Source organism: Prunus mume, linkage group LG1, assembly GCF_029339155.1.
Source record: "Prunus mume cultivar Tortuosa linkage group LG1, ASM2933915v1, whole genome shotgun sequence".
NCBI lineage: Eukaryota > Viridiplantae > Streptophyta > Magnoliopsida > Rosales > Rosaceae > Prunus > Prunus mume.
The window spans coordinates 21256084-21271772 of NC_142698.1; the positions used below are offsets into that span (position 1 = coordinate 21256084).

The window sequence follows — 15689 nt, forward strand, 5'->3', positions numbered from 1 at the left end:
AACAAGATCTGAAGTTTTGCATTAAACAGATTAAACACTATAAAATCAACCTCTTCAGGAATTTCCTCAGTCAGCTGCTCCAAAACTATCCCTAAAACTCTTAGAGTTGCAAAAACTCTTTTCCTCTTCACTGTTTTTTTCTCCAACCTGATTAAACAAATACAGGTAACAAAATCAACATAAACATCCAAGAAAGACATGATAAACGACATTAAAAAAATAAAAGATTCTTATTACAATCTGGCAGACAATCATGCATATGTGTGTCTACAAGCTTTTTTCTTTTTTTGAAAGGGTGTGTGCATCGGCAAGCTTAAAGCATCATAATTTGAGCTCCATTAAACAGTAGAGAAAAACGGAACCATAGCAGAAGGAAACTAAAGCCATCAGCATAATGCATAGATACTAAGCAATTAAAAAGAACGCATCTTCGGGGTCAGACTGTGACCACAGAAACCTACTCGCCCAGGTTCCCACTGAAAGCACCAGACTCCCTCAGCTTCATTTCTTCCTCCCGCAGCTTTTCTACATTATTTTTCTGTCTGTAAAGTTTATAGAACTCTTGTAAGCGAGCAATGTCCTGGCTTCTATCTATGGTTCCGCCCTCCCTCTTTGCCAGCTTTTGCTGCGAATTTGTTCAAAGGGATAAACAAATACAAGTTATAGTCAAATTGAAATATAAGAAATTTCATATATAAGTCTTATGAAAAATAAAGTACAAATCTAACAGCTTCAAATTTTTCTCCCCTTCCTTCATACTAAACATATACCTTAATGACAGACATCAATCCAGTCTTGAACTGTAATACTCCCCTTCCTTCACTATTAGGATCCAGATTTTGAGCCAGTGAATAAGCATGCTCACATACTGCAGGTGGATAAAAAAAAAAAAAAAACTCAGCATTTTCAAAAATACAGTCTTGAGTTGCAAACATAGAATTAATATACTTCGCAAGATAGACAAATGTTTCACCATCAAATTTACAACAACCGAGCTTTAGATGACTCCCCAAGTTGATTTTTTTTTTTAAAGCTAAACACCCCAGAACTGCAGTACTATCAACCAAATTCTACCTACCTTCATGTTCTATTTATTTTGAATTTAACCTTTAGAAGGAGTGTGGATGATAGATAATTCACAGCATTCAATAAAATATCATGTCAAATTAACAATACCTCGCTGAAACCAGCTCAGTCCAACAAATGGAGTGGCACTATCTAGGGCAAGGATTTTTTTTTCATGTACTTCGTATTTCCTTTTAAGTAAGAAAACTCAAGTAATCCCCTTGGGCTTCTTCCCTATAAGCATCAGGAGTATCCTCCTAGTGTAATTCACCATGACTGGATGGGACTGTTGAGCTGATTGTATTTTGTTTCTTGCCACACATATGGATCGCTGCGCAGGGCGAATAAGTTTTATACTTCATTTTGAATTAATCTTGTTTCATAGTAGCTTAATCTTGCATAACTGAATGTCATGCAAAAAGCCAAAACTCTAAGAGGACTAAGCTAAGGAGTAAACAAGTAATGGAATGTTTTATGAGCTGTGATGATGCCTACAGCAGTAGCACACAATCCACCATAAGAAAATGCATTTTAGAAGTCATCTGCCCAAGATTATTGTTTTAAACATAAATAATTTTGTGATTAAAAAAAAAAGGAAAATGTTCAAGGCGGTTTGCCTCTCAACAACCCAGATGAATATGTGGCCAGCCCAAAGAAACCAAGTATCAATCCCCCAGCTACCAAAATAGACTCATTGATTTTTACGTCACATTTAAGAATAAGTTCCTTACAACTCAAGCAAGCTACAGAACCATAATTTGAAGTAATAAACAGAGTGGAAAATTAAAACTGCAAGTACATAACCATGTCAAAACCACAGACTGATTTATCAGAAGAAAAATAAGGCTCAACAGAGGCACAGAGACACTGAAAAATGATTGAACTACAATAGCATTTCTTCTACGAAGCCAGTTGCACTAAATGATTTGCTATTGGCATGTACACAGCACTTGCACAAAAGGAAGTACACAAAGGTTTGTAAATTTCAATAATCCGCTACAGTCTAGAAAGGCAATTAGCATGGAGAGACTCAACTAAACGATAATAATATAATATAATATAAAAAGGTTAAATAAACACTGAAAAAACCCAATGAAAATAAAAGTAATACTGGGGCAAAAAATAGTAAATAAGAATGAGAAACATACATATTCTAGAGATATTGGGATCTTCATCTTGGATTTCATCTGCAGCTCTCAAAATTTCATCAATATCCCTATTATTTGCAAGTGAAGATGGGACGTTTCCAACAATGCCAGTAGCATGCCGCCCATATGCATCAGCCCCCATCCTTTCCCTGCTTAATACTGCACGGACTAAACGCTCCCATCGTTCCTCAACTCGAGACATTTTTCTGCAAAAGAGAAAATAAATTTTCAAGACAATTCAAATGCTGATGTGTACAGACTAAGAGTAACTAGCTGAACTAGAACACAAAAAGAATATCACAGCAGAGGAACACAAGGCAGGGCGGCAGAGGAAAAACTTCAAATGAAGCCATCTTATGCTATCTAACTGATACATTGAGGTCTCTCGACAGGAAATTCGATGACCAATGAGATACAACTTTTCAAACACGTGCACAATAATATTGTATAGAGATGTAAAAGGTCCGAATCACTGTCGCCCCCTATACCAAAACATTATAGATGGCCAAACTTAAATGGAAATAACTTCTTAGAAACGGATTGATTCCCCCCATAATATTCCAATGTTCCCATACAAATCCTACAGGCACAACATCCTAGGTGGGACATTCTGAAAAAGCACCATATTACAGAATCTCATAGCCATTTACAGGAAACTCAGACAACCACTACTTTTGTTAATACATAACAAAAAAAAACACTCCCGAGTACTGTTTGGTTACTGAGACAAAAAAAAGGAAACAAATAAATCTAACAAAATGTTAAATCCAAGGAAACAAATAAATCTAACAAAATGTTAAATCCAAGGAAACTTAGAAAATTGAAAAGAAACTCAAATTTAAACTAACAGAGGTACAGCTCATTCATCCAAACCTCAAAGCAGCAAAGAACAACAAGATCCCCGAGTTAAACTCCTTTTTTGTTCTCCCCAGTTGTTTTCTCGGCAACCAATCAGATAGATAAAGTAACTAAAGTAAAGCAAATGCATGAAAGATGTCGTACCTGATTTGAGAAATCAGTGCATACAAAACCCTAGAGGCCGGGTTGAGGACGAGTTGAATCGGTCTCCGGATCAGAAGAAATACGCGACGTGCTTCTTCTATCAGTATTTGATTTTTGCTCTTTGAAGCTTTTGAGAAAATAAAGACGAAGCGGAGGTGAAGGTGGAGGAGGTAATGTGGTTTGAAAACTGAAAACGGGAAAGGTGAGTTAAAAGAAAATGCCGCAGGAATCTAATTTGTAAAGCTGGGAACCGGTTTTACCGGTGACAGCCGGTCAAAGAGTTTGGGTTTTGGGTTTGGGGACTGGTCGCACTCGCACCGGTTCTTTTAATTTGACGCGGAGAAGAAAACTCAATGGCGCGTTCCATCTTTTTTCCTTTTTATCAGTAACCATGTTCACTTCTCCACTTATTATTTTGCTGAAAATTACAGAATCACTCCAATTGTTATTTTCATTTTCTTTCTTTTTTTTCTTTTTTCTTTTTTCTTTTTCATTTTTTTTTTTTCTTTTTGTTTTTGGTCTATTAAGCTCCAAGGTATAGTGATGGGTTGAAAAGTTAGACTTTTTGTAGGCGCCTCACGCGTGGGTTTTGGGTTTTCGAGCTTGTGTCTGCATCGTCCATGGAGGAATGGTCCCCATGAGAGGTTATGCAATACTCTCGGCTCCCTAAGCGAAGTCAAGCAACTGAGGAACGTGAGGATGCATCTGAGCTTCTTGTTGATTCGCATGTGAGCTCGATGATTCCGGGATAAACTTATGAAGAAGGTAGACTTGGTTAAGAATGTGGGTATCAACATAGATTGTTTGGATGATGCGTATGATGATTTGAATGATGCGGAAGATGTGATCATTTCTAGAGGTGATCGTGGTCCTTGTATTCAATTTTCTGACCATGTTATGTCTCATCTAGGCAAGCCTAGGTCGAATGCCTTAATTATCAAACTTCTTAGTCAATCTCACACATACAATTACCTCCACGCTCGACTATGGCAGAAATGGGATTGAAGGGAGGGTGGAAATTGGTTGATCTAGTGAATGATTACTATGTGGTTAAGTTTGAATTAGAGGAGGATCTCAATTTTGTGTTAACTAGAGGTCCCTGGATTTTTACGGGGCAATACCTGGTTATGCAAAAATGGAGACCAGGATTTTGTCCTGACGGCTCAAATTACGCGAATGGCTGCTTGGATTTGTGTTTCTGCGCTTCAGCTAGAATGTTTTGACGTTTAGGCTTTGAAGTGTATTGGAAATTTATTGGGTAAACTGCTCAAAATTGATTCTCTTACCACTGCTCAGAACAGGGGAAAATTTGCTCACCTTTGTGTTGAATTAGACCTGATCAAACCTCTTGAGGCCTTCGTTCAGATTAATCAAACTTGGTATAATATTGAGTATGAAGGTTTACCTGATATTTGCTACTTGTGTGGTAGGTATGGGCACAAGAGGGATAGTTGTGAAATGAAGGCCCCTGGTCATGCTGACTCTGTTGTGGAGGGGCACGTTCCTAATGAAGGAGTTGGTACAAGCTCAGACATTGCTATGGAAAAGGATGGTGTTGATGGTTTAATGGGAGGTCTGAGGGGACCTTTGATGAATGTGCTGGCTCGAAGAAAACCCAAGGTTGTAGCTGCTGGCAAAGGTTCTAAGGGTTCTGGCAATAGGAACCAAGGGTCTAGGTTTGATGCTTTACGCAAAGTGGGAGAGAATTTTGGTTTTGATGAGGGTTTGGTTAGTGGAAATGGTGCCCAAACTGGTACGGGAAAGGTTGGTTCATCTACGAGGGGTGTTGACATGGGACAAAAAATTTGGACTAAATCCAAGAATAATAAAGCGGGCTTTAGGGCAACTTTGAGTAATATCTCTAATTCTTCTTTGAAGGAAAATATTCCACTAAATATGACTGGCCAACGACTTGGTGATTCTACCCGTGGGAGTGGTAGGACTTTGTCAAGTAAGGGTAAAATGATTGTTGGTGGTAAAAGAGTGAAAAAACATATTTATGTGCAAGAGAAGTTAAATACTTGGGTGCATGGTAACAATGACTATACTGCTAAAGATGTGTATATTTTTGGACACCAGCCACCTAGTATTGAGCATGAAAAGGAGTGTGATACAGATACAGATATTGATACTACTTATTTGGTTTCCTCTGCACATGATGGTTGCCGCAGGAGCATATGGATATGTCTGAAGGACAAAAGATTTTATAGCAGGAAAAGACTACTAGTCATGCCTTTAACAATGTTGAAGGTATGACCAATGGTTCTTAATTAGGGATTAGCCCTAAGGGTTCTCGTATTTTTCTTATTCTTTTAAGGATTTAGTCTGTTGGAATGTCAGAGGTGCTGCGTGCACAAGCTTTCGAAATAATGTTGCGGAGTTGATCCGTGGTCATCGTCTGGATTTACTATTTATCTATGAACCTAGGATTAGCGGGAAGAAAGCCCTTGATATGATTAAATTTCTCGGGTTCTCTTCTTATGAAATTGTTGATCCTGTGGGTTTCTTGGGAGGGTTATGGTTATTGTGGAATAATACTAAAGTTAGTGTCCATATTTTAGGCACTACTGATCAAGTAATTACAGCTTGTGTGTCCTGGCATGGTAAAGCTCCTTGATTGTTGTCTAAAGTCTATGCTAAACCGTGTGGAATTAAGCATGAGAAATTATGGGATTATCTCCAGTTGTGGCCAGTTGTCATCAATTACCATGGATGCTTGCTAGGGACTTTAATGAGAAGTTTCATGTGGAAGACAAATTTAGGGGTGTTAATCCTTCTTGATTGAAAGGTTTTAAAAGGTGATTTATTGAGAATGAAATGATTGATTTGGGGTACTCAAGTCCTTGATTCACTTGGACTAATAATAGGGTCTTCGAAAAACTTGACAGAGCTGTTTGTAATTTGAAATTGAGGCAAATGTTTGCTGAGGCAAATGTCGTACATCTTCCTAAAACAAAATATGATCATTGTCCCATCAAAATATGTTTGCAGTCGAGACTATCTTCTACTTCTAATGCTAGACCTTTTAGGTTTGAAGCAATGTGGATGCAACATGAGAGCTTTAAGGATTTTATTGGGAAAAGGTAGGGGCAAATTTTTGGTTCTGCTATGGACAAGTCCTACGGTTTAATTGACTCTTTGAAGATGTGGAATCGTAGTGTTTTCGGTCATTTAAAACAAAGGAAAGCTCGTATTCTCCCAAGATTAACTGGTATTCAAACAGCTTTGTGTCAGGGACCTAATTGATTTCTGAGTCAGTTGGAGTGTTCCTTGGTGCAAGAATTTAATTCTTTGCTTGATCAGGATGCTCTATTTTGGAAGCAAAAATCTAGGCTTAAATGGCTGCAAGAGGGAATAGGAACACACAAAAATTTCATATGACAACTTTAATAAGACATCGAAGGAATAAGGTTGAACGTCTTAAGGATGACAATGGGGTTTGGGTGAAGACAGCTGATAGCTTGAAAGCTCTTGTTGTCAATTTCTTCACCCAGTTATTTTCTCAAGGTCAAGTAGACTCTTAACTATGTAGTTATTCCTAATCTTTTTCCTAGTATGGACCCTGTGATTGTTTCTAATTTACTAAGACCTATTGATATGTCTGAAATTAAAACTAGCTTGTTTAATATTGGTCATCTCAAAGCTCCTGGAATTGATGGGTTCTCATCTGGTTTTTATCAGAATCAGTGGAGTTTATGTGCTAAGGATATTGGTGATCTTGTTTGCAAAGTGTTTCAAGAAGGGATTTTGCCGGCCGGGTATACTACGATTTTTTACATTAAAAAATCTAATTATTGACACGTGGTGCTTGTTTTGGACACGTGGCGCTAGAGGGTCATCTTTTTTTTTCTTCTTTCTTTTTTAAACAGTACAGCCGCACGGCTATACTTGATTTTTTTAAATATAATAATTTTGACACGTGGCGGCTAATCAGTGGTGGTCCTTTTTTTTTATAAAAAATAGTATAGCCGGACGACTGGTTGCAGTTTTTAAAATTTTTCACGTATAGCCCCGCGGCTATACTCGATTTTATTTGAAATTTTTTTAAAAAAATAGTATAGCCGGCATGCTTTACTAGTCATTATTTTTATAAATTGTCTTCAATAAATAGTATAGACTAGTGGTTATAGTTTTTTATATCTATACACGTCTCATGTTTTTTAAAAAGGAAATGTGGAATAGTCATATTGTACATGTACATATGTATTTCTAATGTTTAATACACGCCTCACGTTGTGTTTCTCTAATAATAGGGACTAATTGTGCAACACAACACCTAATTGAGTGACATCTGTAGCTATTTTTTAAGTTCAGTGACCAAAATGTAACTCCGAGTATAGTTGAGGAAACATTGCTACAAAAAATCCTAAAAATTATATATTTTATAAAAATTATATTACAATATTATATAGTGGCCGATTAATATGTACTTTGGGTATATTGAACTTAGCAAATTAATATGTATAAAGTACAAACTATTGCAATTAGGAGGGTCCTTTTTTATTTTTTATTTTTTATTTTTTTATTATATAGTATAGCCAGGTGGCTATCTAATGTATTTAAATAGTATCACCGGCTATACTGCAATTTTTAAAAATTATTGACACATGGTGCTTATTTTGGACACGTGGCGATAGAGAGTCCTCTTTTTTTCTTTTTCTTTTTCTTTTTTAAAGGACGAGCGGCTATACTCCCTGTTTTTATTATTTTAAAAATAGATTAGTTTTGACATGTGGCTAATCGGTGGGGTCTTTTTATATAAAAATAGTATAGATGGATGCTGGACTCAATTTTTAATTTTTCAAGTATCGCGAATGGCTATACTCTATGCGTCTGTTCTTTATATATATATATATATATATATATATATAGGGTTAATGACTTAAATGGTCCCCCAACTATTGCTCAAATATCATTTTGGTCCACTAACTAAAATTTTCAATTCAAACGTCCTTATACTTTTTATTTTGTACCAAGATGATCCATCCGTTAAAGTCTGTGTATTATTCCGTGAAATCAATGGACAAAATCGTATTTTTAGGTGAGTATCTTCCTGTAAAACGATCACTGCCTGTACTCTCCTCACATACTTATTCCTCCAAATTCACTTACGCTCGCTCACTCCGGCGGTGAGGTGAAAGTCGCGCTCACACCATTGTAGCCAACCACTTGGTCGTGAACCTCACGCTTGCCATAGAAGGAGGAATCGAAGTCGTGAGCCGAGTCAAGAACACTGAAACAGAGAAACCAGTTTTGCTTGGATTCAATGGCTAGGGGAAATTGCTTGGATAAGGGCATACGACGTCGCAGGAATTAGAAGGGGCTGGAGGTAGTGGCGGACCCTATGACAGCCATGGAAATGGGCTTGAAGGTCCTTTTTTGCTGGTGATGTAACTTTGAGTTCCCACTAGCTGTTCGACGGAAGTCCAGAGGAAGAGAAGGATTTTTGTTGGGATATAACGGACCATAATCTTTGGAATTCAGCCTCTTTGTAAGGCCATCAAGTCATTGAGGATTTGTTGTTGGGTAAGGAAAGGGGGTTGCATTTTGGGGATGGTCGAGAAACACTAGATTTGGGTGGGGTGAGTTGTTTTTCTTTTTCTTTTTAGCTTTTTGTTATTTTATTTTTGTATTTATCTGATTTTTTAAATTAATTTTTAAGTCAATCTCAACATTTAAAAAAATAATAATAAAAAAGAAGAAGAATAAGCCATGTGGCTAGTGAGTGGACTACAGTTGGTGAGATTCAAAAATTTCAAATTTCTAAGTTTTTTCTAAGTTTTATAACAGGTTTCTAATTTTTAATTATTTAGGCAATATTTTAATTTGTATGGACAATTTTACCCCTCAATTTAACGGTAATATTAACAATTTTTAACGGTCGGACCGTTTTGGTACAAAATAAAAAATTTAAGGACGTTTGAATTAAAAATTTTAGTTAGTAGACCAAAATGATATTAGAGCAATAGTTGGGGGACCGTTTAGGTCATTAATCATATATATATATATATATATATATGTATAGCCGTGCGGCTATACTCGATTTTTTGAAATGTTTTTAAAAAAGGAAATGTGGAATAGTCGTATTGTACATGTATATACATATTTCTAATGTTTAATGCACGTATTTTTTACAAAATTTGCAGTAAGACGTACAAAATTCACGTATTATACAAATATTATCACATACTATTGAATAAAAATAATTTATGTTATAAAAATTATATTACAATATTATATAGTGGCCGATTAATATCTACTTTGGATATGTTGAACCTAGCAAATTAATATGTACTAGCCTCTCCACATGCGCTTCTGCGTCTGCGAGAGGCGTTTTTTATTTTTATTTTAAATTTGTTTTAGAATTAAAAAATAATAATGAGTAGTTGTGTTCCATAAAAATAGGATCCATTATATGATTTGTCTTTTAATTTTAATTTTTTAATGTAAAAAGTGTGAATTTACCATATTATCCTTATTTAATTAATAATTTCAATTCTTAATGTTTGCATTAACTAATGACATTTTCTGGTATTTTGAATGTTTCACCATTCTCTGCCTTTTGCTTTATATACATAGATAAAGTACAAACTAATGCAATTAGGAGGGTCCTTTTTTATTTTATTTTTTTAATTATATAGTCTAGCCAGGCGGCTATACCGTTTGAATATAATGTATTTAAATAGTATAGCCAGCTGGCGGTATTACGATTTTTTAAAATAAAAAACTACTTATTGACACGTGGCGCTTATTTTGGACACGTGGTGCTAGGGTACTCTTTTGAAAAAACATAGTACCACCGCACGGCTATACTCGTGTTTAAAAAAATTAGACTAGTTTTGACATGTGGCGGCTAATTGGTGAGGGTCTTTTTATATAAAAAATAGTATAGCCGGAAGGCTGGACTCTTTTTAAATTTTATAGTATATCATGGCTATACTCCCGTTCTATATAAAAAGAGAACAGAGAGTATAGCCGACCGGCTTTACTTATAAAAAAAGTTGTCTTCAATAAAGAGTATAAATGAGTGGCTTTTTCCAAAATAATTTTTTATATGTATGCACGTCTCATGTTTTCTAAAAAGAAAATGTGGAAATATTCGTACATGTACGTTTAATATAATATTGTTAAATATTTTAATTAAGTCCATAAATTATATGACTTAATAAATTGTAATTTTTTTCTTTAATAAATTATTTATGTACTGATTATTCACTAAGTAAATAATAATTAAAGAAGTTACTCCATTTATTCTCTTCAGGTCTGATGGAGATAAGTAATTCTATCATCAAAATTTGAACATCAATAGGCTTATACCAGAACCCCAAGTTTTTATGTTACTCCATAAGTAACTCCATAAACATTCTAAGCCGGGAGTGTATATCATTGTTTTTATGTTATTGCCCTAAGACACCAAAGAGGATTATTCTCATTGCTGCATATAAGAATGAATCTGGAATTGATAGATCACATCACAAACGGAAAGATGGACCTAGAAAATAATCAAGAAGAGAGCACTCATACCAACAGATTGCCTAGAACTTTCAACAAAATTGTTATTGGTAAAACACTTTCAACAACAGATTGCCTAATCTTTTAACTATTTGGAGTTTTCAATTGCCTGCCAGAAAAGTACAGAAGTTCATAATAAATTAATTCATGATTTTTAGATAATGACAAACCTTAAATTTTCAAGGTCATTCAGCTCCAATGCATTGCTTCTCCGAACAGCCTCATCTGTTGTACAGTACAATGTATCATGATGAGGCAACACAAATTATAAACATGAATATGAGCAAAAGCAACAAGTCTTAAGTATGTAATTCTCGAAATATATGCGTCTGTATGTAATTACTCTCAAGTTGTAGTACCTTCTTCCTTTCGTTTTAATTTTCTCTCCGTTAACTGTTGGGAGGGAGGGGGAAAAAAGGAGGTTAGTGACAAGAAAGCAACAAAAGCAATGTAGGTAGTTGCTCCAAATCAGAGACGAATATGAGAAGTCATAGCTCAATCTAAGAGTTTGTAGCTAAGGAAACACCGTAACGGTAGTTTGTAGGTAAAACTGGATAATCTCCATATCAGGGGCTAAACCAGGATAATAATATTCTAGCATGAATAGACAATACAGCTGCAGTTTCAATGCATGCATCTTTGCATGATATCAATAAATCATTTAAGGATGCAACTTTTAAACAACTAGAACTAGCTCGAAGCAGGAAGACAATCCAAGCAGTTTTTATACCGAAAACTAGAAGTAGGAAATGAAAATCAGTTCTGAACTAAATATGTACTTTTAGTGTAGCTGTTGTATCCCGTTCCCTTATATTCTGCTCCAATTGCTACCTCTCTTTGATCACGCAATCTTTCTTCTTCTGACTGCATACCATTTTAAATATTAGGAAAAACGTATAACAGAAAATGAATGCGAACATGTTCCTCAATGTATATATGAGACAGCAAAAGATGCATATATAATTCTAATGAACATAATGGTATGATTAGTGAACCACACAGATTCTATCATCAGATAAGAAGATAATTAGTGAAAGCCTAGCCAAGTTTTGAAGCACTACCTATGGATAAATTTTAAAATATATATAAAAATAAAAGAAACCTCTGAACCATCATCGTCATATGGGGAGATTTGTCTTTTTAACTCATCTTTCTTCTTCCTCTTGTGCAGTCACCTGCATCACTGCACTCAGTTAAAACAACAGTTACCATGAGAAACAGATACATAATATTACCTTTCAAAAGTTAAAAGAATTAATCTCATCATCTTCATCTTCTTGACTCAAAAGTCAAGTCCTTCTTCCTGAATCGTTTCTTATGGAATCAGCTTTCCTGGACTCAGAAACAACCTGGGCAGAAGATCTATCGCCATCATCGTCATCCAAGAGAGAATATGTCTTCTGCTTCTTCACCAACATCACAGCTTCCCTCTCTTGTTTCTGATATAGCTGATATACACGAGTAACAAGCAGGAAAGACACGATGTCATAGTCATAGACAAATAAAACCGGAGGCTAAAATCCCAAGTCTACACATTCATTTAATTTTGAATAACAACTCACATTCAAACCAGATTCTTTACGGGGCACTCTTGCGAATATGTCTTCAGAAAATGCACTTGTTTCGCGCGAAGAGGACAGCCCAAATTCTTTACTGGGGTCGCGGGTCGGGGCCTGGTGGTGGTAGCAGGTGGAGACCTGGCGGTGGTGGTCTGTCATGACTCGTGATGAGAAGGAGGCCACGACTCAGAGGAGGCAGCGTGTTTTCTTTGAAGTCGGGAAAACAATTATTATTAAAAAAATAAAAACCAGCCGCCGCCTAGGCGCGTAGGCCGATTTTACTTTTTTTTTTTTTTTTTTTTTTTGTTGTTGCCGATTTTACCACACAATCCATTATGTGGTATGGCCTAGCTGGTGGAGACCTGGTGGTGGTGGTCTGTCATGACTCGTGATGAGAAGGAAGCGACGACTCAGAGGAGGGCAGCGTGTTTTCTTTGAAGTCGGGAAAACAATTATTATTAAAAAACAAAAACCATGCTAGGCGGGCCTAGGCCGATTATACTACACAATCCATTATGTGCAGCCTTTAATATATTTGAATATACTTTTCACATTCCAAATTGGTCTGTATGCAATCAAACTATTTGTCATAGGATAGAGAGATGCAATTATTTAGTGAATAATTAGTATTTAAATATTTTAATTAATTTCATAAATTGGTTGATAAATAGTAATTAATATTTTAGATTATTTTGTGGAACTTTTTAAATTTTTTAAAATACAAAATTAGTTTGTTTAGTTTAATATTTGTAATCAAGTAATATATTAGGCTTATTTAAGTACTTTAAATTTAATTAGTAATTATATTTTAATTATGATTTATTTAGTGAATAATTAGTATTTAGATATTATAATTCATTTTATAAGTTACTTAATAAATGGTAATTAAATATATTTAATCTTAAATAATTTTGTTGAATTTGAAATTATTTAAAAATAGTTTCAATTATGTAAAGATCCTAGAAAATTATTTTAGTATTCCAAAAATGGATTTTAGCATCCAAACCCTAAATCCAACTCTCGAACCAAAAATCATAGCTTATGAACTTATCCTAACTTGTTGCAAAAACGTTTCGAGACCTCGAACCCTAACCGTAAACCTACTGTAGGTGACTTAGGACTCTATTAGCTTTGGATAATTACGTAACTCGACCTAGGACTTTATGATTAAGGTTTTGATCTCAATCTTGGGTTAGTACGACGTAACCAAATCAAACCTAGATATGTCTTGGCGAATTTTTTTTGGGATAGAACTACCTCAATGAACTTTTTCTATCCTTACGAACTTTGATGGGATAGACTTATCCTATTGAATATGTGTCACAATAGATCTTTCCATGTTGAAATTTATAGGGATTCCAACAACAAACCACTTGTTAAAGAGGCAACAAACATTGAAGTATTTTTCTTCTCAATGTTGTATTTATCCCAAATTTAGGAATATGAAAAATTAAATAAAATTCAATAAAGAGAAAGGGGCATTTTCACATTCCAAATTGGTTTGTATGTAATCAAAATAGACATAGGATGGAGATGATGTAATTATTTAGTGAATAATTAGTATTTAAATATTTTAATTAATTTCATAAGTTACTTAATAAATAGTAATTTAATTATATTTAATTATCTTAAATAATTTCATAGAATTTAAAATATTCATATATATATTTGAATATATTTAAGGAGTATAACTGCTAAACTATACTATTTAAATATTCAAATATATTTAAACAATATAACTGCATAAATATATTAAAAAGTATAGCCGTGACTGTATACTTTTTATGTTGAGGTGGTGTGTTGATTAGCCAAACCTCTTCATCATAAGCCATCATTATAGTCTCTCTCCAATACTTTTTATATTCAAATAATACAATTTTCATTGGTTGAACTATTAAGTCCTCTTTCATCATAACCCATCATTATGGCCCTCTCTCCAATACAAATAAATCCGAATCGAATTGGTCTTTATCTCTTTTCCATAAAAAGGGTGTATTGGGCTAGGCTAGGGTCATCACTTCCCAACAAAGCTGGTCCAAGAAGATTGGGCATGTAGCCTTCGTAGTAAATTGTGCTTTCTTTGGGCCTTTAGCCCATCTTGTAAAAAACAGAGTATACCCAAATCAACGAACTATATATATATATATATATATGTCATCCATGTGACGTGGACCGTACCACAGAATTTATACGTTAAAACGTATTCTTGAATAATTCATGGGCATTGGTGGTGTGAGTCTTTTGGGGGGGTATGTATGCGGAGAGCGGTCTCCTCCCTCGTGAGTCGTGTCTCCTGTCAGCCGCAGTCCCCCCTTCCTGTGGGCCCCACGGACACTAATAATAAAATTTGAAATTGGATTAAAGACAAAGCTAACCGACAATCCTCTCTTATTCCCAGAGGATAATTAGGCCCCCTCTGAAACATCTTAAATGCCCTTTATTTATACTTTCTAAAACTCCTAAACCTCCCTTATTAATGGTAAAAGACCGAGTTCAAGTTAGCTGCTTCGCTTTTGCATTTACCTTTTTGACCTCGCTTTGGTTCGGTGTGGTTTGGTAAAGTAGTGGAGTAAAAGCGATGTGGGAGGGAGGGTATAATAGTCTATTCAGATTTTCAAAGCGGCTACTTTTTTTACCCCGATTTCCCAGCTCTTGGATCTTTGCGAATCTTAAACTTTTTTGAAATTCGAATGGCATGACGAAGGTGCCCGCCACACTTTACAAGCTACAGCAGCGTTTTTACAAAATTGACCCTCCATTAAATTTCAGTCGGTCGAGTTGCACACCTCTTAAATTATAAAATTCATATTGAATATTTAATTCTGCTTTAACTTAAACTTGGAATTTGAATTTGTTTTTTAATTATACTTTATGTATATGTTTCTTTTCTCATTGTGAGGAAACAATTTTCACTATTTGTACTCTCTCTTTTCATGGCCAAAAACATGGGTCTTTATTTCATCATTTCAATATTCCTCCAAATTGAATGTTTAATATTTCATATAGATATATAGGTAGAAGGGCTTAAATGTTTAAATATTTGAAATTCCACAAATTATCATTGGTTTATGCTTAAATATTTCATTAGATATATATTTTTTTAATTATAAAATTCGGTTTTTGAAGATTAAAATATAAATTTTTTAAAAAAATTATAAGTAGCCCACGCTAGAAAGGCTAGTTATTATAAAACAGGGCAGAGCACATGATGTTCTCAAAAAGTTTGAGAATATTTAAAGGGTACTACGGTAATTTAACACTTGCAAGATGATACAAAAGGAAGGACAATCTTGTAAAACTGGATTCAAGAATCTGGGCCCAAAAGTGAAAAAGTGGGTAAGTTTCTCTCTCTTTCTTGAGGAAGAGCACTATAAGCAGCGATAGTAACTTTGTCTCGCTTCTC

General features: G+C 34.9%; 2 protein-coding genes across 5 annotated transcripts in view; both read right to left on the reverse strand.

The window, feature by feature from the left end:
* Positions 1–3422, reverse strand: part of GSL10 (glucan synthase-like 10) — a 35114-nt gene extending 31692 nt beyond the window's left edge. The window contains exons 1-5 of the mRNA XM_008226847.3: positions 3216–3422; positions 2214–2419; positions 771–868; positions 462–625; positions 51–147 (exon numbers count right to left, since the gene is read on the reverse strand). Coding sequence (XP_008225069.2) covers positions 51–147; positions 462–625; positions 771–868; positions 2214–2415 — 561 coding nt within the window. The 5' untranslated portion in view covers positions 2416–2419; positions 3216–3422. The remainder of the gene's footprint in view (positions 1–50; positions 148–461; positions 626–770; positions 869–2213; positions 2420–3215) is intronic.
* A 7199-nt stretch (positions 3423–10621) lies between these two features.
* LOC103341848 (pre-mRNA-splicing factor ATP-dependent RNA helicase DEAH1-like) lies at positions 10622–12758 on the reverse strand. Of its 4 annotated transcripts, none has more exons than XR_016123371.1 (6): positions 12290–12758; positions 11963–12175; positions 11830–11902; positions 11507–11591; positions 11087–11120; positions 10622–10952 (listed from the first exon to the last, which is right to left on the reverse strand). XR_016123371.1 is itself a non-coding variant. In XM_089044220.1 (6 exons), the coding sequence occupies exons 1-3, from the start codon at positions 12443–12445 to the stop codon at positions 11908–11910; spliced, it is 258 nt and encodes an 85-aa protein (XP_088900346.1). In that variant the 5' UTR covers positions 12446–12758; the 3' UTR covers positions 10658–10952; positions 11087–11120; positions 11507–11591; positions 11830–11907. The 4 variants fall into 4 exon arrangements, 1 of the variants encoding a protein (XP_088900346.1); XM_089044220.1 differs by having other exon boundaries at positions 10658–10952; positions 11830–11910; positions 12077–12175; XR_016123370.1 differs by having other exon boundaries at positions 11789–12175.
* Between the last annotated feature and the right edge of the window lie 2931 nt (positions 12759–15689).